The 22,483-nt window shown below is 47.9% G+C and overlaps 1 protein-coding gene and 1 pseudogene across 4 annotated transcripts; one reads left to right on the top strand and one right to left on the bottom strand.

The window, feature by feature from the left end:
- Window positions 1-609: 609 nt before the first annotated feature.
- LOC123086308 (probable proline transporter 2) lies at window positions 610-21,816 on the top strand. Of its 4 annotated transcripts, none has more exons than XM_044508061.1 (4): window positions 610-947; window positions 20,028-20,347; window positions 20,426-20,956; window positions 21,072-21,816. In XM_044508061.1, exons 1-4 carry the CDS (start codon window positions 872-874, stop codon window positions 21,450-21,452), a joined length of 1,308 nt encoding a protein of 435 aa, XP_044363996.1. In that variant the 5' UTR covers window positions 610-871; the 3' UTR covers window positions 21,453-21,816. The 4 variants fall into 4 exon arrangements, with proteins under 4 accessions (XP_044363996.1, XP_044363995.1, XP_044363998.1 ...); XM_044508060.1 differs by lacking the exon at window positions 610-947 and adding an exon at window positions 10,304-10,603; XM_044508063.1 differs by lacking the exon at window positions 610-947 and adding an exon at window positions 19,483-19,756.
- Window positions 12,341-19,746, bottom strand: LOC123088676 (RHOMBOID-like protein 3; annotated as a pseudogene).
- Window positions 21,817-22,483: the final 667 nt, after the last annotated feature.

The following is a 22,483-nucleotide window of genomic DNA, read 5'->3' as shown; positions in this document are numbered from 1 at the left end:
CAAATTGTGGACTAGGGCCGGACCTGGACTAGGGTGGCAGCAGCGTTCAACGCACCGGAGTCGCCACAATGATTTGATCTTGATGGGGGCGGAAGCGGAAAGGGGCGCCCCGCTGCGCTGGTGGCTGGTGCGCGCGCATCTCCGTCATGTGACCCGACTAAATTTGTACGCGGGCAGCCGTGCATATGCGCCTGCGTGGAAAATGGGCGACATCCAAACGTGATCGACGCACATGGTATACAAAGCATACGCAAGTGCAACCAGCAATCGATGCATGATGCGGACAACATATTATCCCTGTATATACTAGTACTATAGGATGCATGCGTTGGGTTGATGGACGATTTTAGGAGTAAATTATTGTTATTATTATTATTTCGGAACAATAATATATTAAATTAATTTATAACCTTTCTTGGCGGGGGGGATTAATTTAGAGTAACATATTAAGAAATTAATTTTGGTCTTCCGCTCCGACGAATCAGCTAGCGTTACCTTGTGTAGACGACACATGTCCTACCTCATTCTGTGGAGTGACTGATCACAAGACTCGTTCTCTCCCTTCCATTTCCCTCTTCCCGCTGTCAACCAAGCAAAACCCAAAAACGCGGCCGATCGATGCATGGTGTGCCGCCGCGCATTTTCTCCGATCGATCGAATTTGTGCCAGCTGATTTCGATCCAACAACGAAATTGGCACTTGAAGTGAGCTGTTGAGTTCATCCGGCAGGACCCGTCCCGATCAAGGAATGGCCAGCCGATTTGGATCCATCCGGACCCGATCGAATACCGCTAGCATTTGATTCAAGTGAACTGCTGAGTTGAGTTGAGTTCTACATCCGGCCGGGCCCGATCCATCAACCGATCAAGAAATGGCGGCCATGATGGAGGAGGAGGTGCCGGATCAGATGGGCATCGACGACCAGAGTGCCCACCAGATTGGCGTCGGTACGTACGTACACGCATCCAATCGCACTCCCTTTCTCTCTCTCTCGATATGTCTCTCTTTCCGTCATTTCCGATTATCCTTCATTATCATGCCGATCGATCTCTGCGTTTTTCCGTTTCTGATTTTTTAGACCGTTTCTGATTTCTTCTGCGCGCATGCATGCATGTATCTTCTTTCTTGTATTGCTATCTGCCTATCTCATATAGTATGTGGACCATTCTAGTACAGCTGCATAATACAGTATTATTTTCAGTGGTGGAGACAGGGACGACCTGCAGGCCTGACCCTCCTAACACCACAGATGTAGTGCTAATTTTCTGATGAACGGTGCAACTTTTTTTCTTTGAAACGGAGCACAGTGCACTTTTTGGTTATTATTCTTTTTACGGCGAGAGCTTTTGTTCTATTCATCGGCGGTATAAAAAACATTAGAAGTAACAAAAATTACACACATGTCCGTAGACCACCTAGTGATAACTAGAAGCATTGGAGCAAGAAGAAGGTGCGACGACATCATCACCCCTCATTCAAAGGAGTAGGGAAATCAATAAACAGCCAGGAAGTCATCGTGCTAAGGCGCCAAAGGACCAATGCGTCAGAACAACAACCGTCGTCGATAAAGAGACGCGTGGATCGGAAGGATCCAATGTATAGACACACAAACACAAACGAACGGAGACTGATCCACGCGGATCTACCGGTAACAAACACCGATCGAATCCCGCAAGACCCGTCAGAGACGCACCTCCACAAGCCCTCCAATGAAACGAGATGTATTGCCAGGACGGGGGCTAGGTGGGGAGAATCTTATTGCATTTTCAGCAAGCCGCCCCAACCGTCCTGCCTACCTAGGTAGGACCCAAGCCCTTCAAACTGAAAAAACACCTAAAAACAGAGTACGAGCCCTTCCATTAGTAGGGGCCGATATCCACCATGGCTCCATGACCCTAAAACCACCGAAGATTGGGACATTGAATTCGCGAACCACATACTACATGCCCTCTACTCGTCGCTATCTGATCACTACCCCTTTTTGCTTGCCAACAACTCTGGACCAAAGAGGCCAAAGACCTTCTGCTTTGAGAACCATTGGATCAAAATGCCAGGTTTACAAAATGCGGTAAGTGCGTCCTGGAATGAGGAATCTGCTCATGTTGAGCCTTTCCAAAGACTCTTCCACAAGCTCAAGAGAACAAGCCAGAACCTTCACAAATGGAGTAAAACCCTTTTTGCAAAATCCAAAGTTCGATTACATATGGCCCTGGAGGTTATTCTTCATCTTGATTTGGCTCAAGAGCAAAGGGTGCTCTCTCCGGCTGAGCGAGATCTTCGGAAAAGGCTTAAGAGAAAGATCATTGGTTTGGTTGTGCTTGAAAAGGCACGTAAACGTCAGAATTCCAGAATTACAAATCTGAAAGAGGGAGATGCCAACACTCGATATTTTCACCTACTGGTCAATCATCGAAGGAGGAAAAACTTTATCCACCGCCTCAAACACAACAATGGCTGGGTTACTGAGCATGACCAGAAAGAAACTATTGTGCATCAACATTTCTCTAACATCACTAAGAAAGCCCCCCCCCCCCGTGCAGCATAGACATCAATTGGGATATCCTTCCTCCTCCTGGTTGCAATCTTCAGGGCCTCGACGAGCCTTTCTCAGAAGAAGAAGTGAAGGCTGCCGTGTTTGACATGCCGGGCGACAAAGCCCCGGGGCCGGATGGGTTCACTGGTGCTTTCTTTAAAGCCTGTTGGAACACTGTCAAAGGTGACATCATGATGGCCATCAACCACTTTGCGAGCCTCCATGCCTCTCACTTCCACTGGTTGAACTCCGCGAATATTGCCCTCATTCCGAAGAAAGACGGTGCCGAGGACATCACCGACTTTCGCCCCATCAGTTTTATCCATGCAGTTGCTAAGATCATTGCAAAGTTGATGTCCAACAGACTTGCCCCTCACATGAACAACCTAGTCTCACAAGCCCAAAGCGCATTCATTAAAAGAAGGTGCATGCATGATAACTTCATGTATGTGCGCAACCTAGCACGACGTCTCCACCGCAAGAAAATCCCTGCGCTTCTTTTCAAGCTAGACATCAAAAAAGCGTTTGATTCGGTAAGATGGGACTTCCTGCTTGAGCCGCTCCAACACCTTGGTTTCCGCCCTCGATTCCGAGGCTGGGTCTCGACTCTCTTGTCAACGGCTTCTTCGCGTGTTCTGCTCAACGGGGTTCCTGGTACCCCAATAAAGCTTGGGCATGGTTTGAGGCAAGGGGGCCCTCTCTCCCCTCTCCTCTTTGTGCTTGCCATAGATCCGTTACACCACATCCTTCGGAAGGCCACTAAGCATGCAAAGCTACATCATGTTGGTGGACAAGCCATGCCTATTAGGGCCTCCCTCTACGCAGATGATGCAACGGTGTTTCTTGCCCCCATTAAGGACGACGTCAAGTTCTTTGCTGACACTTTGAAGCGCTTTGGAGAGGTTACCGGACTAATCACAAACTGCAACAAAAGCCTTGTCGCTCCGATCCGGTGTGAAAACTTGGACCTCACTGACATCCTCCAACTTTTTCCGGCCAACCGCTCTTCCTTTTCGATGAAATATCTTGGTCTCCCTCTGTCGGTCAAGAGGCTGAAGCGGATCCACTTCCAACCACTTGAGGATAAGATTGCTGCCCAACTTGCCCCTAGGATGGGAAAACATGTTGCTTCACCTGGAAGGGTTGTGTTGGTTAAATCTGTCCTTACTGCCATTGCCATTTACTACATGACGGTGTTGAATCTTCCGGTCGAAGTTTTGAACAAGATTGATGCTCTAAGGCGGGCTTACCTTTGGGCGGGGTGCGACAAGGTCACTGGAGGCAAATGCAAGATTAACTGGGATCAAGTGTGCAGATCCAAGCTCCAGGGAGGCCTTGGTATCTTAAATCTGAAAAAGTTTGCCACTGCCCTCCGTATTCGATGGTTGTGGTTTGAATGGATGGATCCGATGAAGCCTTGGGTGGGGCTGGGGAACCCATGTGACAGTGTTGACCGCGACATCTTTGCGGCTGCTACCAAAGTGGAGATTGGTGATGGCCTTCGTGCTTCTTTCTAGGAGTCTGCCTGGATTGGGGGGGCTGAGGCCCAAAGATATTGCTCTCCGCATATTCTTGCTGTCCAGAAGAAAGAACTGCTCGGTCCAAAAGGCGATACAGAATAATTTTTGGGTCTCCCAATTTAACATCAGCGCAGGCATCTCCGTTCATCATCTAACTGAGTTCGTCAATCTATGGAAAAAGCTCTCCCCCGTTCATCTCAACCCGGAGAGGATGGATACCATCTCCTGGAAGCTAACGAATGATGGTCAATACTCCGCTGCATCGGCATATGAGGTCCAGTTCCGGGGCTTAGTTGACACGGAGCTTGTGCAAACGGTCTGGAAGAATTGGGCTCCTCCAAAATGCAAGTTTTTCGCTTGGCTTGTCATCAACAACAGGGTTTGGACGGCAGACCGGCTACAGCGACGTGGATGGCCTAATTGCAACCTTTGCCCTCTTTGTAAACAAGTCCAAGAATCAGCGGCACACCTTCTCTTCCAATGTAGATACACAACTAGAGTTTGGGCTTAGATCAAGGTTTGGCTTGGCCTTCATGACGTGAACCTCGTGGAGTGGGGTCACATGAATTCAGTTAAAGACTGGTGGAGCCTCAACGCGACCAGGAAGACGCAGTCCAGAAAGCCGCTCATCTCCCTCATGCTACTCGTTTCATGGGAAATTTGGAAGGAACGGAACGCAAGGCTCTTCCGCAACTTGGCGGTGCCGGTTGGTGTTATTGTTGCTAGGATCAAAGAAGAGTGTAATCTGTGGTGTCTCGCCGGAGCGAAGCATCTGTGTAATTCAAGTTCGCGAGAGTGATGCTTTGTAATTCGGCCGTTGGCCACAAACTCTAAACCTTCTTCCTTATTCAATGAAAATGGCAAATCTTTTGCCGAGTTTCCAAAAAAAAACCCACCAAAGACAAGGCAGATCATTGATGGCACCGGCAGAAGGCGGGGAAACCCTATAGGGGTGCGTCGTAGTCTCTTTTGGGGGAGGAGAAAACGTTTGCATGTATAACTTCTCAGCTATCAAAACGAGCCTGCTAAATTGGTGATTATTTGTGTCCCTATTAAAATCCTACTAGGAGTATTTCCCAGTGATTTGGTTCTTCCCCCATCTGTTTTAACAGCATTCGACCCCATGATACAATTTTAATGGCTCCGCCACTAGTTGTCTTTGGCACAAATTTTTTTTTTTTGCCGACAAAAATGATTTGTGTCATGCATCTTTGGTCCAAGCACAAGAGACAGCAACTGAACCTAGAAACCTTCTTCGAGAGAGTAGAGTCCACTTTAATATCTTGTAGCAGTGGTTATTAGTCTACAAAAGCAGATTGGACCCTCCTTTTTTTCGAATCGGAACAAATATACAAATTAGACCCATGACGCGTGGCAACGGATGCGGGATGATTTTCAAAAAGCGAGCACAGGTACGCCTGCCTACTACTCCCACCAGAAACGAATGAAAATGGGCATAATCAATTGCAGTTGGGCTGGATCAGTCGGCCCGTTTTGTTAGCACGCTAGTCCCATCCGTCTTTCTTTCTTTCTTCTTCCTTCCGGGGGCTCCTTTTTGAATTCTTGGATGGAAAGCGCGCGCTTTAGATTCCCACTGAAGTGGATGATTAGATAGACTAGCGTGTACACAAGTCCACACACTGTACGTATAAAAAAAGTCCTTTGAGATGCACTCCAACCTTTTTTCTACGACTTTTTTGGAGACGAAATGGAATATCTCCTTCACGTACAGCCGCATGAAACGATTTCTATATCCAATTGATAATTGGTTTATATAGAATAGATGCATGTCGATAATCAGCTAGAGCATGCGCAAACAGTACGACTTTTACAGTAGTTTCCAAGAAGGGCGGGACCGAGAGGAAAAGAAGAGAGCGAGAGCTGGTCCTGAATTCGACCGGTGCTACTACTACGTCACCAGAGGACGGACAAGTAAATAGTAGTATACTGGTCCCTAGGATAGCTCATCTGATCCTCGATCACAATTCACAAGTGGCCTGCTCGCCCGCCCCACACTCCTTGGGGGTAGGGGATCCTCAGCATGCCCATTCTCCTTGGGGGAAGCCAAGACATCACAAGTACCGGGCTTGTCCAGTATACGATGAGGAAGATGGCGCCACGCTGCCATAGTGGCAGGACGTTAGTGTTGTATTGTATAGCACCACGGTATTTGCACACAATTCTGAATAATAATTCACGGTAAAGACATCTTCAAAGCAGACTCACAAACCGCCCGCCCGCGATCGTTTGGAATGTACGGTCTGAACGTGTTTACCCATCCAACGCGGGCTATATCGGCCCACTGAGCGGTTGAGACATATTTTTCTCGTAAGCCCGAGATAAAAATTAGGGGGAAGGGGGCTCTGCGAAAGTCCGGACAACAGCCATCTAGCAATCGCACCTCCGGCCCACCCAAAATCACTCTCGGACCGCAAGCCTCCATCCTCCCATCTCTCCTTCCATTTCCCTCTCTTGCCCTCACTGCTGCTCCACCACCCACACCCCCTCCCCACACTCCTCATAGAGCTCGACAAGTCCGTCACCTCCAACGGTACACCCGGGCGGCACACAGCTTCTCCTTCGCCTCCGTTCCACATCTCAACTCCAACCGCCGCGCAGGTACCATCTGCTCCTAGGGTACTCACCGTGCCCGGCAATTGTTCAGTGAAATGTCCGTGGTAATCTTTTTGTCCCTTCTTTGAAGAAATGGATTCGGATTTGGAGTACATATACGAGCACTATGTTGAGTCGTCCGACGAGGAGGACTACATCGATGAGACGGCGATGATGCAGACGGTCCTTGCAGACGCGAAGCATGCAGAGGAGCATGTTCTTGATTTTAAGGGATCAATCAAGGGTCATCGAGTACTCAACCACAACAGGGCGCACAACCATTTGACGCTGATGGACAACTACTTTGCCCCGATGCCTTCTTCGCTGACAATTTTTCGTCGGCCCTTTCAGATGCGCGAAAATATCTTCGATTGTCTCTACGATGGCATCCGTCCCTTTGATGACTACTTCATTTTGAAGAAGGACTATGTGGGAAGGATTGGGTTCTTTGGTTACCATATGTGCACGGCTGCATTGAGGATACTTGCATATGGCACGGTGAATTGATTCATGGGACAAGTACCTACGAATGTCTGGGAGCAAATGCGGAGATGCCATTGTTAGGTTTACAAGTGTAGTAGTCGAGGTGTTTGGACCTCGGTACCCGAGAGAACCGACTATGGCAGACACCAGGAGGATCTGGGCAATCTTGGAAGCAAGAGGGTGGCTAGATTTGCTCGGATCTCTTGACTGCATGCATTGGAAAAATTGAAGAACTGCCCAAAAGTTTTAAAGGGCAATATCAAGGTCATGTTAAGAAGCCTACCATCATTCTCGAAGCAGTTGCATCACATGATCTCTGGAGTTGGCCCGCTTTCTTTGGCATGCCCGGGTCACATAATGACATCAATGTGCAGCAACTATCATCATTGTTTGCTAGGCTGGCCAAAATAAAAGTTCCTCCTTGCCACTATATTGCCAATGGGTATGAGTACAACATGGGCTACTATCTGGTTTGATGCTATCTATCCTCCGTGGGCTACCTTTGTCAACACCATCTCTAATCTAATTGGCCAGAAAAAGTCTTACTTTGCCTAAAAAACAAAAGGCAATTAGAAAGGATGTTGAGAGGGCATTTGGAGTTCTGCAGGTACGTTTTGTAGTTATTTGTGGACCTACTAAACAATGGGATTCAGAGACCTTGTGGGACGTGATGACCTATTGTGTGATTATGCACAACATGATCATAGAAGATGAGGGTGGGGATGCTGCCACAACTCTTGCATTTGAGAACATGGGTGATCCTATCAAAATTTCAGACCAGAATCCAGTCGCATTTGAAGAGTTGGTTCAAACGCATCAACAAATTCGGCATCAAGTAACTCACGAGCAATTGAAGGGAAATCTGTTTAAGCATCTGTGGGCGGTTAAAGAGAACAACAATATTGAAGTGTAGTATTTGAACTTTTTGAAGTTTAAACTATTGGTGCATTTGAACCTTTAAACTATTTTAGACTATATGGTTATTAAAGCGTGTGGACTTTAAAAAACTGAGGCCAGATGTATACGGATAGTTTAGGTGACAAACTTCCGCTTCCGTGTCCACCGACTAGTCCCTGGTTCGATGCGTGTCGGTTTTGTGGTGCCCTAAGACTAGCCACAATGGGTAGTAACATAGACTAGTAACATGCCCATGTTACTGGTCTATGTTACTACCTCTATAATGAGGAGTAACATATATATGTTAACATGCAACGCTTCATTTATTAGGCTCTAGACACATCTTACCTTGATATGTGTGATGTTACTCATACTACTAGTAACTAGCTATATTACTACTTTCCTCTCTTTATTTATTTATTGCTTGCCACATCATCTACTTTATCTAGATATGTGTGATGTTACTACCTATGTTACTCCCACTGTGGGTAGTCTAAAGCTAGTCATAGTGGGAGTAACTTAGGTAGTAACATAACGCGCTTCAAGATTTCTTTTGCTTATGTGGCGAGTAGTTAATGAGAGGTGATAACATAATACTGTAACATAGCGCTTCCCGAGACAAGATGAGTCTACAAGTTAATAAATGAAGTCATTCATGATACTAGTATGATGTTACTTTGCATTATAAAGGTAGTAATTTAGACTAATGTCATATGCATGGCACTAGTCTAAGAGATTTTCAACAGAAGCATAAAAGTTATGCGCGTTAAAATAGTTTTAGCGCGCCACTATAGCCTTTTAGTGCGCCAAACCCAACATTGGTTTAGCAGATGCTTAAAAACACGCGCCGAAAGAAACACACAATGCAAGTTGTGAAGCGCGCGCAATCCAGCGTCCCAATTTTGCAGCTTCTGATGGCGGTTTTTAGCGCGTATCCAATCTTTTTTTGCGCGTGCACTATTTCACAGTTTTTGCTATAGCTGTCCGACATCCAAAAACATGAATTTTAGCGTTCGGAGCAGTTTTTGTGCGCTTGTTGAAGACTCTAAAGGTTTGAATGATTTGACACATACCGCACGGGTTCTAGCTATAGGCCTGCGCGCACTACATATACGTACAAGCACAGTGTCATCGATGGTGATAAAAAGCGTAATTATGTAGCGTGACGCGACGGGGGTGTATGGCTGGATGCGTCGACCTAATTACGCAAGAGGCACAAGGCAATTTGTGCTAGCCCAAGCCTATCGTGTAAAGGAGTAGCACACAACAAATACACATCGACATACACATTAGCATATCGGAATATATATGATAGAATGGGATGATGTTGACGAGCAGTTGAACCATGTTCACACGGAGACATTTTATCCTTTCTATTTTCTCCCAGCTCTTGGAGATAAGACGAGAGCTTCAGTTTTCCATTTTCTCCTCGGTTGGAGATAAGAAGAGCCTGATTTCCCGAAAAGAAAAGAGAAGGGTGGTCCGGCTTGAGTCGATGGCAAGTTGGTGATGGAGTTTGGTTTGTTTGTTTCCATGTTGGTTTGGCGTGCAGTTGGGTGGCGGTATGCATGCCCACGAATGGAATCAAGGCGTCGCAATTGGGGGTTGATCCGATGGGATCCCCTTTTGCATAACACGCCGCTGTGTGCACTCCAAGTGCGCATCTCTTTCCCTTCTTTCATGTGATTGTGACTAATTATGGGACAAAAAGGGGCCGTGAATTTTGCAACTCCCCTCCACCCAGCCACATGGCTGCGTACATACGTGCGTGCGTGTATACGTGTGCGCGTGGAAAACATAAAACGTGACGGAAAACAAAGCAGGGCCGGGACCGCAGATCAAAGTAACTAATTGAATGAATGATGACACGCACACGCAGAAAAATAGAGATGCTTACCCTCAATCAAAAAAGAAAAAGAAAAATAGAGATGCAAGCGGGGTGTGTCTACAGACAACAGTATACCAAATTTATAAATGTTGTGAATTTTACATGACGAAGTGAGATATCGCTACTAGTATAAATGTAGTGCTAATTTTACAGTTAATGATTGATCAGTTTTGCAGGAGGAAAACGTGATGGAAACAAAAATCCAGCCAGGATCATCCCTAGAAAAAATCAAGCGAGGATTGAAGATGGGAGTAATTAATTGGACGACGCGGCGCACATGAAATACGTAGTACATTAATGTATTAATTGTTGACCAGGAAATCAGTCCTAGTCGATGACTCCCGTCCCCTATAAGAGACCTCCTCCCCCTCCCTCCTGCTAGCTGTGACTCTATTGCAGTTCATTCATCCCGGCCATTTCTCGGCCCTCTACCAGTACTGCTGCTGCTATACATATCACCCAAACCAAACCAAACCAAACCAGACCGAACCCATCCATCGATCGCCTGCCTTCCTTCCAGCGTATACATCGATAGAGGGTCGAAGAAGATGGCCATGCCGCCGGCGGAGAAGGTGATCGTGGTGGACGCCAACCCCTCCAAGAACGGGCACGGGGACAAGTTTGATGACCTGCCTGTCGCCGATGAAACCTCACACCAGATTGGCGTTGGTACGCTCCCTCTCTCTCCTTCCCAATTCCTTTTCTTAGACACAAAACAGGAAGCTCTTGTTCTTGTTCTTGTTCTTGTTCTTGTTCTTGTTCATCTTCTTGTTTTTGTCTTCTTTGATCGATCATTCTTATGTTCCAACCGCACAAGTCCCTCATTAACTATATACAACAATCTATCAATCTATCCATCCGTCCATCCATCTATCTGTGTATGACGAGCGCTCCCTCCTTGACTATACTCCGTTGTTTGTTCTTGCGGCCATTTCAGACTTTAATTCGAGGGAAGCTAGTGTCCATCCATCCATGCATCCTTTGACCATCCGTTGTAGCTAGAGGAAGGGATAGTGACAATATATACACATACAGTATATGTGATGCCAGCATCAGCTGTGTCCTTGTCGTGTACCACCACACCAGTGCAGTGCGCTGCCATAGTCAAATTATTAACACACATGGGTTCAGTTTATGCCTTTTTTTTAACTGTAGTAACTCAAAAGGTTCCAGACATGTTGTTTGGGTTCCACCAAGTTATACTACAAAATTTTCCTCCGTTTGCTTGCACGTGCGAATTTGTTGGCTGTTGGGTGGTAGTAGTAGTACCATGCATGGGAGATGCACAAGGGATCTGATGTGGTGTTTGGTTCTGTAGTCCTAGGACTTTTTCTAGTCCCAACTAAAAAGTCCTTAGTCTTTAAAAAGTCCCTTCTTGTTTGTTTTCAGATACTAAAAAGTCTCTAGTCCCTTTCTAAAGGTTATTAAATGACTATGTTGCCCCTAGTATATAGAAAAATAACAATCAAACAACACCATGGGGTGGCGGGCCAATGGGTACATGAGGGGCATTGTTGGAGAAGTCCCCAAAAGTCCTAAAAAGACTCTCCTTGAGAGTCTTCTTTATTTAGTCCCACATGCCTAGTTTAGTCTCTAAAAAGTCCCTCCCGTTTGGTAAAAAAGTCTCTAAGAGGGACTTTTTTTTAGTCCCTACACAAAAAAGTCCCTGAAAACAAACACCCCCTGAATATTTTCGGCCTTTTGGAATGAGGTAATAGCACCCCAGGTACCCTAACTTGCACAACATGTGATGATCTAGTCCCAAACTTATAAAACTTGACCAAGCCATACCCCAACTTGCATCTCATGTGATGTTTTAGTCCCAGGCCAATCATAGCTCGCCAATTGGCTGGGCCGGTCAGCGCGCACATTTTTTCACAAAACCCCCTGCCAGTATTGTTATAGGATGATTGCCCCTTTGTGAAAAGTGTGTATGGTTTGTCCCACTTGCGGTTACTGCATCCATGTTCGATCTTGCAATATAAACAATTCTACGTAGTTGAGTAGAAGATGACCGAAGTCCTAACAATATAAACCATATAATCGCATGCCAACGATACCATTTCATGTTTTTGCAAGCAGCCGAGCGCATATTGATCGCACCAATTCATTCAACGATTCGGTTCTTCAAGTATAACCTATTTTACTCTGAACATTGCAAATGCGACTGGCTATGCAAAACCAAAGAATAAACAAACGCTTTAACCACAAACAAAACAGAGTGATTTACAGAGCTTTAATAACATATTCAAGCAGAGTTGCTAGTCAACGCCTCTTGGACAACAAAGGAATGCAAAAGGTGCAAGTTCTATACAGCGCAAAAGTATATAAAAAAAAGCCAAACTGAAGCAATTATCTGGATGGGCAGCACGTTTGTCTCCACAGCTAGGCTCCTCTTATTTTTTATTAGTTGTCACACTTCCAGTGCGACGTCGGGACGCAGGTAAGTAGTGGCACCAGCTGCAATGGTCGTTGCCGTTCATGTTGAGTAAATAGGCAATTTCTCGATTAAATTAATCCATGAGTAAACCGCTAGCATGGCATTGACTAAGTTGATGACGTACTGACTCTGATCTAAACATGCACGTACTAAGCAAACAGTAGACAAATCTACACATACTGCTAGTACTGCTAATATGAAAATAATCAGGAGCGGGATAAACGAGTTATACCCTCCAGTAGGCCACGCAGAGGCCGCGGCTTTGGTGGCAGCAGCGGCGTCCTCGGCGACCTTCTTGTCGGCTTCAGCTTTCTCGGCGGCGGCACGGTCGGCGTCGGTGGACATGGTGATGATGAAGGCGACGCGGACGTAGAGGAAGTAGACGATCGGAAGCGAGCAGTCGCGTAATCGCTGCCCAAAAACCTATTCGCCCCTTACCCCGTACAGGAACCAGAAGGGCGTGGTTTCGGAGACCTGCTCTCCCGTCGACCGTGTACGTGGCGGACGGGATGGAGTCACCGGCGGCAGCAGCAGCAAAGGAACGATGGTGGGCGTGCGCGTGAGCAGATGTGATCTGTTCGTGGCGGCTAGGGTTAGGAGACACCGCATACTTATAGGCGCAGCCGCGTGGAGAGACGTGGGCTCGACCCACGTCCGAGTCCGTGACAGCCCACGATCCGACGTCTCAGATCGTGGCCCAGCTGTCAGAAAACTCTCCGTTAGTGACTGGCAAAAATAAGCGCGTAGGTGTGAGCTCGGCTCGGCTCAATCCCGCAACCCGCGGCGCGTCGTGACGAGGCGGGCGGCGGAGGAGGAGTGCGCGAGGGCCTCTTCTCTTCTCAAGCTCCAATAGCATGTAGAAGAGAAACCCTTATAAACCACTCCAACTCTCCTTCCACTTTCGGGGTGGGACTAAACTTCCCACCACACCTAGTGCCATATAACCCACATGGGCCCTTAGAGATTTTTCAGAAATTGCAATATGGGCCTAGAGCCCATCTCAGATTTCAGCAATCCCCCACCAGATCTCGAGGGCCCATTGTGTCCTCTGTTCCAATTGCTGTTTCGATATACCAGTGTTTCAGTAAAGACCTGTTAAGGTTGAACTTCACCTAGAACAAGTGGATACACTCCTTCACAACTGAACAATGGACTATGCCTTGAATTGTCAGTTTGGCGTAAAGAAGTTTCACTACATGTCTTACTAGTACTAGGCTGCCGAAGGCTGACCCCTCGGGTGGAGCATATAAGTCACACTCCTGGCCTATTCATGAGCTTACTAGAGATCACCCCAATCTCATAGACTGTGACCAGCAGTCGGGCTCATATAGGTGTGTTCCTCCAAAGATCGCTCTGTAGGATAGCATCTTGCTTTTATAAGCTTTGGAACACATTGAGACCGTAGTCATCCTACCATACAGTATCGAGAGTATTGCATCTCCAACGGAGTGGGTTAGTATAGTTACTCTCCTCAGTTCACCACTGGCTTGTTTTCCCAGGTCCTAGTTCACGGGATCTCCGATCATATAGGTTGGGTTACCACCATGGCAACTCATGTGGGTCTCATACCCATCTCCCTCGATGCATTATCTATCACAACACGTGATAGCCCTTTTGTAAAGGGATCTGCTAGATTCTTAGCCGTATGGACATAGTCCAACGCTATCACTCCGGAGTTTCTTAATTTTCTGACAGCTTTTAATCTCATTCTTATGTGTTTGGTGGACTTCATGTTGTCCTTTGAACTCTTCACCTTGGTGATGACAGTCTGATTGTCACAGTTCATAAGGATAGCCGGAACCGGTTTATCAACCAATGGCAAGTCCATCAAAAGATCTCGAAGCCATCTCGCTTCAACACCAGATGTGTCTAATGCCGTTAATTCTGCTTCCATTGTCGATCTCGTTAAGATCGTTTGCTTGCAAGACTTTCAGGAAACAGCGCCACCTCCAAGAGTAAACATATACCCAGTTGTGGCCTTCATCTCATCAGCATCAGAGATCCAATTCGCATCACTATACCCTTCAAGTACCGACGGGTATCCGGTATAGTGAAGTCCATAGTTCATAGTACCTTTCAGATAGCGCATAACTCTCTCAACATCATGCCAATGTACATCACCCGGTTTGGAAACAAACCGGCTCAGTTTGCTCATAGCAAACGCGATGTCAGGCCTCGTTGCGCTCGCTAGGTACATCAGTGAACCAATGATTTGAGAGTATCTCAATTGATCTTTAGCCATGCCTTTGGACTTTCGAATCAATACGCTAGGATCATATGGTGTTTGAGATGGTGTGCAGTCCGAATATCCAAAACGACTCAACACCTTCTCAACGTAATGGGATTGCAGAAGTGTGATCCCACCCTCATTATCTCTCAGTAGCTTGATGTTCAAGATAACATCAGCCACACCAAGGTCTTTCATCTCAAAGTTCTGAGATAGAAACGATTTGACCTCCTCAATGACTTTGAGGTTTGTTCCGAATATCAGTATGTCATCAACATACAAGCACAGTATAACTCCTTCGCCCCCACCATGGCGATAGTATACACATTTGTCAGCCTCATTAACAACGAAACCAACAGATGTCAAAGTTGTATTAAACTTATCATGCCATTGCTTAGGTGCTTGTTTCAGGCCATATAAAGATTTTATCAACCTACACACCTTTCTTTCCTGACCATCTATCACAAAGCCATCAGGCTGTTGCATGTAGATTTCCTCCTTTAGCTCTCCATTTAGAAAAGCCGTCTTAACATCCATCTGATGGACGAGAAGACCATGTGAGGCCGCCAACGAGAGTAATACTCGAATGGTGGTCAGTCTAGCCACAGGTGAATAAGTATCAAAGAAATCTTCCTCTTCTTGCTGATCATAGCCCTTGGCCACAAGCCTAGCCTTGTACTTTTCAATCGTACCATCGGGCCTAAGCTTCTTTTTGAACACCCACTTACATCCCAGTGGTTTGCAACCATAGGGACGGTCGGTGATCTCCCATGTCCCATTAGCCATGATGGAATCCATCTCGCTACGGACCGCATCCTTCCAGTAGTCAGCTTCTGGAGAGGCATACGCTTCTGAAATAGAAGTGGGAGTATCATCCACGAGGTACACGAAGAAATCATCACCAAAGGTCTTTGCAGTCCTTTGTCTCTTGCCCCTACCAAGGGTTTCCTCGTCATCCTCCTCGGGATTTTCATCATGTGTTTGTTCATAATATTCCATAGGGATGGCAGGTTCAGGAGTCTCCTCAGATTCCTGTCTAGAAGTGCTTTGCATATCTCTCATAGGAAAAATATCCTCAAAGAATGTAGCATCCTTAGACTCCATAATTGTACCGATCTTCTGGTCAGGTACCTCAGATTTCACTACTAGAAATCTATAGCCAACGCTGTTCTTAGCGTAGCCCAAATTAATGCAGTCCACGGTCTTATGTCCAAGCTTACGTTTTTTGGGGATCGGCACGTTGACTTTCGCCAAACAGCCCCAAGTGCGCAAGTACGAGAGTGTCGTCCTTCTCTTTGCCCATTTCTCATAGGGAGTGATCTCACTATCCTTTGTCGGAACTTTATTCAGGACATGACATGCCGTCAATATAGCCTCCCCCCACCATGCCTTGGATAAACCCAATGTATCTAACATGGCGTTAACCAAATCAGTTAGAGTACGGTTTTTCCGCTCGGCAACCCCGTTTGACTGGGGTGAATAGGGAGGCGTCCTCTCATGAATAATGCCGTGTTACGCACAGAAGGAATCAAACTCACTCGAGAAGTACTCTCCACCACGATCTGACCAGACTCGTTTAATTTTCTTTTCAAGTTGATTTTCAACTTCTGCCTTATAGATTTTAAAGTAGTGTAGAGCCTCATCTTTAGTATTTAACAGATACACATAGCAATATCTAGTGGAATCATCTATCAATGTCATGAAGTATCTCTTTCCACCTTTAGTCAACACACCATTCATCTCACAAAGATCAGAATGTATGAGTTCTAATGGTGCCAGGTGTCTCTCCTCCGCGGCCTTATGAGGCTTGCGAGGTTGCTTAGCTTGCACACATGAAAGGCACTTAGAACCTTTGGCTAAAGTGAAACTCGGGATTAAATCTAACTTGGCTAGCCGCGTCATAACACCAAAACTAATGTGACAAAGACGTGAATGCCAAACTTCAGATTCATTAACATTCGAATGAATATGGTTCACGACTTTATTACAAAAATCTGCGAGGGAAAGGCGGAACATCCCTCCGCTCTCATAACCTTTTCCAACAAAGAGTCCATATTTTGTAACAACTAATTTATTAGACTCGAAAACCAACTTAAACCCTTCTCTACATAGAAGGGAGCCACTAACGAGGTTCTTCTTGATGGCGGGGACATGCTGCACGTTCTTCAGCTGCACGATCCTTCCCGAAGTAAACTTCAGATCGACCGTGCCAACACCATGAACAGAAGCACTCGCGCCATTCCCCATCAATACGGACCCGTGACCTGTGACCTGGTAAGAAGTGAACAATGAAATGTCAGCACACACATGAACACCTGCACCTGTGTCCACCCACCAATCGTTGGGTTGAAACACTGAAAAAACAGTAAATAAATTACCGTACCCAGATGCACCATTCTCATTGTTGCCCACAATCATGTTGACAGACTTGGAGTCCTGTCCTGACTTCTTGTACTTGTTTGGGCACTTGTTGGCCCAATGTTCAACCGAACCACAAGTAAAGCAGTCCTCGTCCTTCTTGTTCTTCTTGAAGGTCTTCTTACCCTTCTTCTTAAAGTCGGTATTGTGTTGGACACCGTTCTTTCCCTTGGGCTTGTGGGAGTTGAAGTTCTTCTGGTTCACCATGTTGGCAACAGAAGTCCCTTCGGCCCCTTTTCCGTGCGAGTCTTTTGCCCTCGAATTCTGCTCAACACTCAGATGGCCAATGACATCCTCCACAGAGAATTCACGCCTCTGATGTTTCAGAGTGGTGGCAAAGTTCCTCCAGGAATTAGGGAGCTTAGCGATTATGCAGCCCGCGACAAACTTGCCCGGTAACTCGCACTTGAGAAGCTCAAGTTCCTTAACAATGCATATTATCTCATGAGCCTGCTCCAATACAGGACGGTTTTCAACCATCTTGTAATCGTGGAACTGCTCTATAATATACATCTCGCTCCCTGCATCGGCGGCCCCGAATTTAGATTCGAGCGCCTCCCACAAGTCCTTGGCGACATGCACATGTAAATATGCGTCGACCAGTTTATCTCCGATCACGCTAAGAACTGCTCCGAGAAACACAACGGTAGCCTCCTTGAACGCCTTCTCCTGTTCAGGAGCAATCGTTCCCGTGGAGACACCGGTGACCCAGAACACGTTCATAGCCGTGAGCCATAACGTGGTCTTAGTCTGCCAACGCTTGAAGTATGTACCGGTAAACTTATCCGGTTTCAGTGCAGCGGCAAAGCCACTTGCCGAGAAATTCCTACACATAATAGGTTTTTGGATTGTTGAGTAAATAGGTAATTTCTCGATTAAATTAATCCATGAGTAAACCGCTAGCATGGCATTGACTAAGTTGATGACGTACTGACTCTGATCTAAACATGCACGTACTAAGCAAACAGTAGACAAATCTACACATACTGCTAGTACTGCTAATATGAAAATAATCAGGAGCGGGATAAACGAGTTATACCCTCCAGTAGGCCACGCAGAGGCCGCGGCTTTGGTGGCAGCAGCGGCGTCCTCGGCGACCTTCTTGTCGGCTTCAGCTTTCTCGGCGGCGGCACGGTCGGCGTCGGTGAACATGGTGATGATGAAGGCGACGCGGACGTAGAGGAAGTAGACGATCGGAAGCGAGCAGTCGCGTAATCGCTGCCCAAAAACCTATTCGCCCCTTACCCCGTACAGGAACCAGAAGGGCGTGGTTTCGGAGACCTGCTCTCCCGTCGACCGTGTACGTGGCGGACGGGATGGAGTCACCGGCGGCAGCAGCAACAAAGGAACGATGGTGGGCATGCGCGTGAGCAGATGTGATCTGTTCGTGGCGGCTAGGGTTAGGAGACACCGCATACTTATAGGCGCAGCCGCGTGGAGAGACGTGGGCTCGACCCACGTCCGAGTCCGTGACAGCCCACGATCCGACGTCTCAGATCGTGGCCCAGCTGTCAGAAAACTCTCCGTTAGTGACTGGCAAAAATAAGCGCGTAGGTGTGAGCTCGGCTCGGCTCAATCCCGCAACCCGCGGCGCGGCGCGTCGGGGCGAGGCGGGCGGCGGAGGAGGAGTGCGCGAGGGCCTCTTCTCTTCTCAAGCTCCAATAGCATGTAGAAGAGAAACTCTTATAAACCACTCCAACTCTCCTTCCACTTCCAGGGTGGGACTAAACTTCCCACCACACCTAGTGTCATATAACCCACATGGGCACTTAGAGATTTTTCTGAAATTGCAATATGGGCCTAGAGCCCATCTCAGATTTCAGCAATTCACCCCGCGGAACACCATCAGCAACCCTACGGCAAGCCTGCGTACAAACATGCATGGCTTCAGATTAATTACCACACAGGATGCATTCATTTTGTAGAATCTGAATGAAGAGTTTGTATCTTGCAACGACGCTTACCCTGCAATGGCTAGGAGGAGGGCGACGACCAGGAGGACGATCTGGCAAGCCGTGTACTTGGACTTGGTCTTGCCGCCGAAGGGCTGCTCCAGCCATCCGAACCGGGGCTGGATCAGCAGCACGAAGCCGAGGAGGAAGCCGGTGAGGAACCCGCCGATGTGCGCGAAGTTGTCGACGTGGGGCAGTATCCCCAGCGCCAGGTTGATGGCGGCGATGATTATCAGGTTCGCCATGGCCGCCAGCTGCAGACGGTGTTTACATTCGAATGTCAGAAGGTGTTCGACATGGACCGAAGCAAATACAGTAGTAGGAGAGACGAGGGCGGATGCGCGCGTACCCTGTTGGTGTAGATGGTCCAGTTGGTGATGAGCTCCGACAGCATGGCCCCGAGGAGGCCGAAGAGCGCGCAGGAGGCGCCGACGGAGACGCCATTCCTGATGAAGAGCACCGAGAGCACGCTCCCGCCCAGCCCCGAGAAGAGGTAGACCAGGCCGACCTTCCCTGCACGACGCGACGAGGGCGGCGAAGCCCGGTCAAAACAAGACAAAACAAAGCAACACAGCGTGCGCACGCTGTAAGCAAGACCTCGTCGCCGTTCTAGACGGAGTCGTCGGTCGGGTCGGATGCTTACAGAATCCGAACTGCTGCTCCAGGCGGACGCCGACGAAGATGAGGCTGATCATGTTGGCGCCGAGGTGGATGAGGCCGGCGTGCAGCCAGGTGCTCGTCTCCAGCCGCCACCCCTGGCCCCGTGGACCACAGAGTTAATTCAGGTGAGGGGTGAGTGCGGGTTGATTCACGGAAATGCAGGGGGTTTTGTGAAAAAATACGCGCGCTGACCGGTCCAGCCAATTGGCGAGCTGTGATTGGCCTGGAACTAAAACATCACATGAGATGCAAGTTAGGTATGGCTCGGTCAAGTTTTACAAGTTTGGAACTAGATCATCACATCCTGTGCAAGTTAAGGTACCTGAGGTGCTATTACCTCTTTTGGAATCCGTCAAGTAGTAATATGTGTGTGTACTTTGGATGGAATTTTGTCAGATCCATGGTACCAGGTGGCGTTCGTGCTGACCACCGGGGTGAACAGCGCCTACGTGCTGGGCTACTCGGGCTCGCTGATGGTCCCGCTGGGCTGGGTGGGCGGCTCCGTGGGCCTCCTCCTGGCCGCCGCCGTGTCCATGTACGCCAACTCGCTGCTGGGCCGCCTCCACCTCCTGGGCGGCAAGCGTCACATCAGGTACAGGGACCTCGCCGGCCACATCTACGGGCCCAAGATGTACAAGATCACCTGGGCGATGCAGTACGTCAACCTCTTCATGATCAACACAGGCTTCATCATAATAGCAGGGCAAGCACTCAAGGTACGACCGACTCACCCTACTTGTGAATTTGGTGTTTCTCTGACTGACTGACTGTATATCTAAAAAATGGACGTGCAGGCACTGTATTTGCTGATCAGTACCGACGGGGCTATGAAGCTGCCCTACTGCATCGCGGTGTCCGGGTTCGTGTGCGCGCTCTTCGCGTTCGGGATCCCGTACCTGTCGGCCCTGAGGATCTGGCTGGGCTTCTCCACCATCTTCAGCCTCACCTACATCTTTGCAGCCTGCGTGCTGTCGCTCAAGGACGGCTTCCGCTCGCCGCCTCGGGACTACAGCATCCAAGGAGAACCGTCGAGCAGGGTGTTCACCACCATCGGCGCGGCGGCGAGCCTGGTGTTCGCCTACAACACCGGCATGCTGCCGGAGATCCAGGCCACCGTGCAGGCGCCCGTGGTGAAGAACATTGAGAAGGCGCTGTGGTTCCAGTTCACCGCCGGCTCCGTGCCCCTTTACGCCATTATAGTCATCGGCTACTGGGCCTACGGCAACCAGACCACCACCTACCTGCTCAACAACGTCACTGGGCCCGTGTGGATCAAGGCCGTTGCCAACCTCGCTGCCTTCCTCCAGACAGTCATAGCACTACACGTAAGTCTTCTTCTACTTTTTTTTGTTTTTGTTTCTCAGGATGCAATTTCAGTCAATCCGTTCACTGCGAAGTAAGTATATATGAACTGAAAAAGAGAGATGCACATATATGCAGATCTTCGCGTCGCCCATGTACGAGTACCTGGACACCCGGTTCGGGAGCAAGGTGGGAGGCCCGTTCGCGATGCACAACGTGATCTTCAGGGTCGGGGTGAGGGGAGGGTACCTGGCCGTCAACACGCTCATGGCGGCGGCGCTGCCCTTCCTTGGGGACTTCATGAGCCTCACGGGGGCGCTCAGCACGTTCCCGCTCACCTTCGTGCTCGCCAACCACATGTACCTCGTCGCCAACAGGCAGCGTCTCTCCTCGCTGCAGAAGTCATGGCACTGGCTCAACATCGTCTTCTTCACCGTCCTCTCCATCACCGCCGCCGTCGCCGCGCTCAGGCTCATCGCCCGCGACTCCAAAACGTACCATATCTTCGCCGATGTCTGAGTCTCTTTCTTTCACTCTCCAGCAAGCTGCTTCTCTGAGGAGTGAGGATAGTTTCCCTTCATAGACGCAACTAGCCGCATGATGTAGCATGCCTTACCTTCATTTAGCGCTTCCATTGACTATTGTGCGCGTGCGTGTGTGTGTGTGTGTGTTAGCGACAACAATAGCTAGCCAACTACTACTAGTACACAGCAGTGTTGTCGCATAGTACTGAGCTGTTGCTGAAAATGGCCTAGCGTAGTTTTGGCTTGACGTACGCCTTTGAACAACCAAAGTCGTGAGCAAAAACAGATTAGGAATTTGGAATAAGTTCTGTGTATGTGTGCTTGAGAAATCACCATGGAAACGAATATTCGGTGACGCATTTAAGGTCCACATTTGCTTTACAGAAAGCAGGGGAGGGCCTGTGGTCTCATAATGTATGGTCTACAAGAATGGGCTTTTGCATTGAGTCAACGGTCCAGCCCATATGTATGATCAGCATTAGCCCATGGATGTTTTAGAATCAATAGCTTTAAGAAAATGAGTTGGGATCTTTATCTTTTTGAGTTGGACTAAAGCAGGGTAAAGAACCCACATATTCTTCAGCTTTTTAAGTAAATGTAGAGTCTTTTAGAGCGTCTACAGTCGGGCTTGGCAAATCCTACTCATAAGCGTCTATGGATGTGCTCGGGCGCGACAGCAGACAACGTCAAATGGCCCCTTAAATGTCCCGCCGGACTGCCACACTCCTCAGATAAAAACTCTCAAATCATGCGTGACCATCATGCACATGAATATCACAGTAAATAGTATTTGTTCGTGGTGAAAATACACAAATAAAATGTATTTAAACTGCACAATTCAAACATTAAACTCATTGGTTTCATTGTGGGTCCATATATACTCTACAACATCGTTGAGTAGTTGCATGTGCACCTGTTGATTTCGAAGATTCAGATTCATCTCAGAAAATTCAGAATATGATGTACATCTTGTTCGGGATGTGGACTTGTTCTACAGACTTCTCAAAATCATAGGTTCAGTTTGCC

The sequence above is a fragment of the Triticum aestivum genome, chromosome 4A, assembly GCF_018294505.1.
Source record: "Triticum aestivum cultivar Chinese Spring chromosome 4A, IWGSC CS RefSeq v2.1, whole genome shotgun sequence".
Taxonomy (NCBI): Eukaryota; Viridiplantae; Streptophyta; class Magnoliopsida; order Poales; family Poaceae; genus Triticum; species Triticum aestivum.
This window is presented reverse-complemented; position numbering and strand designations above follow the sequence as displayed.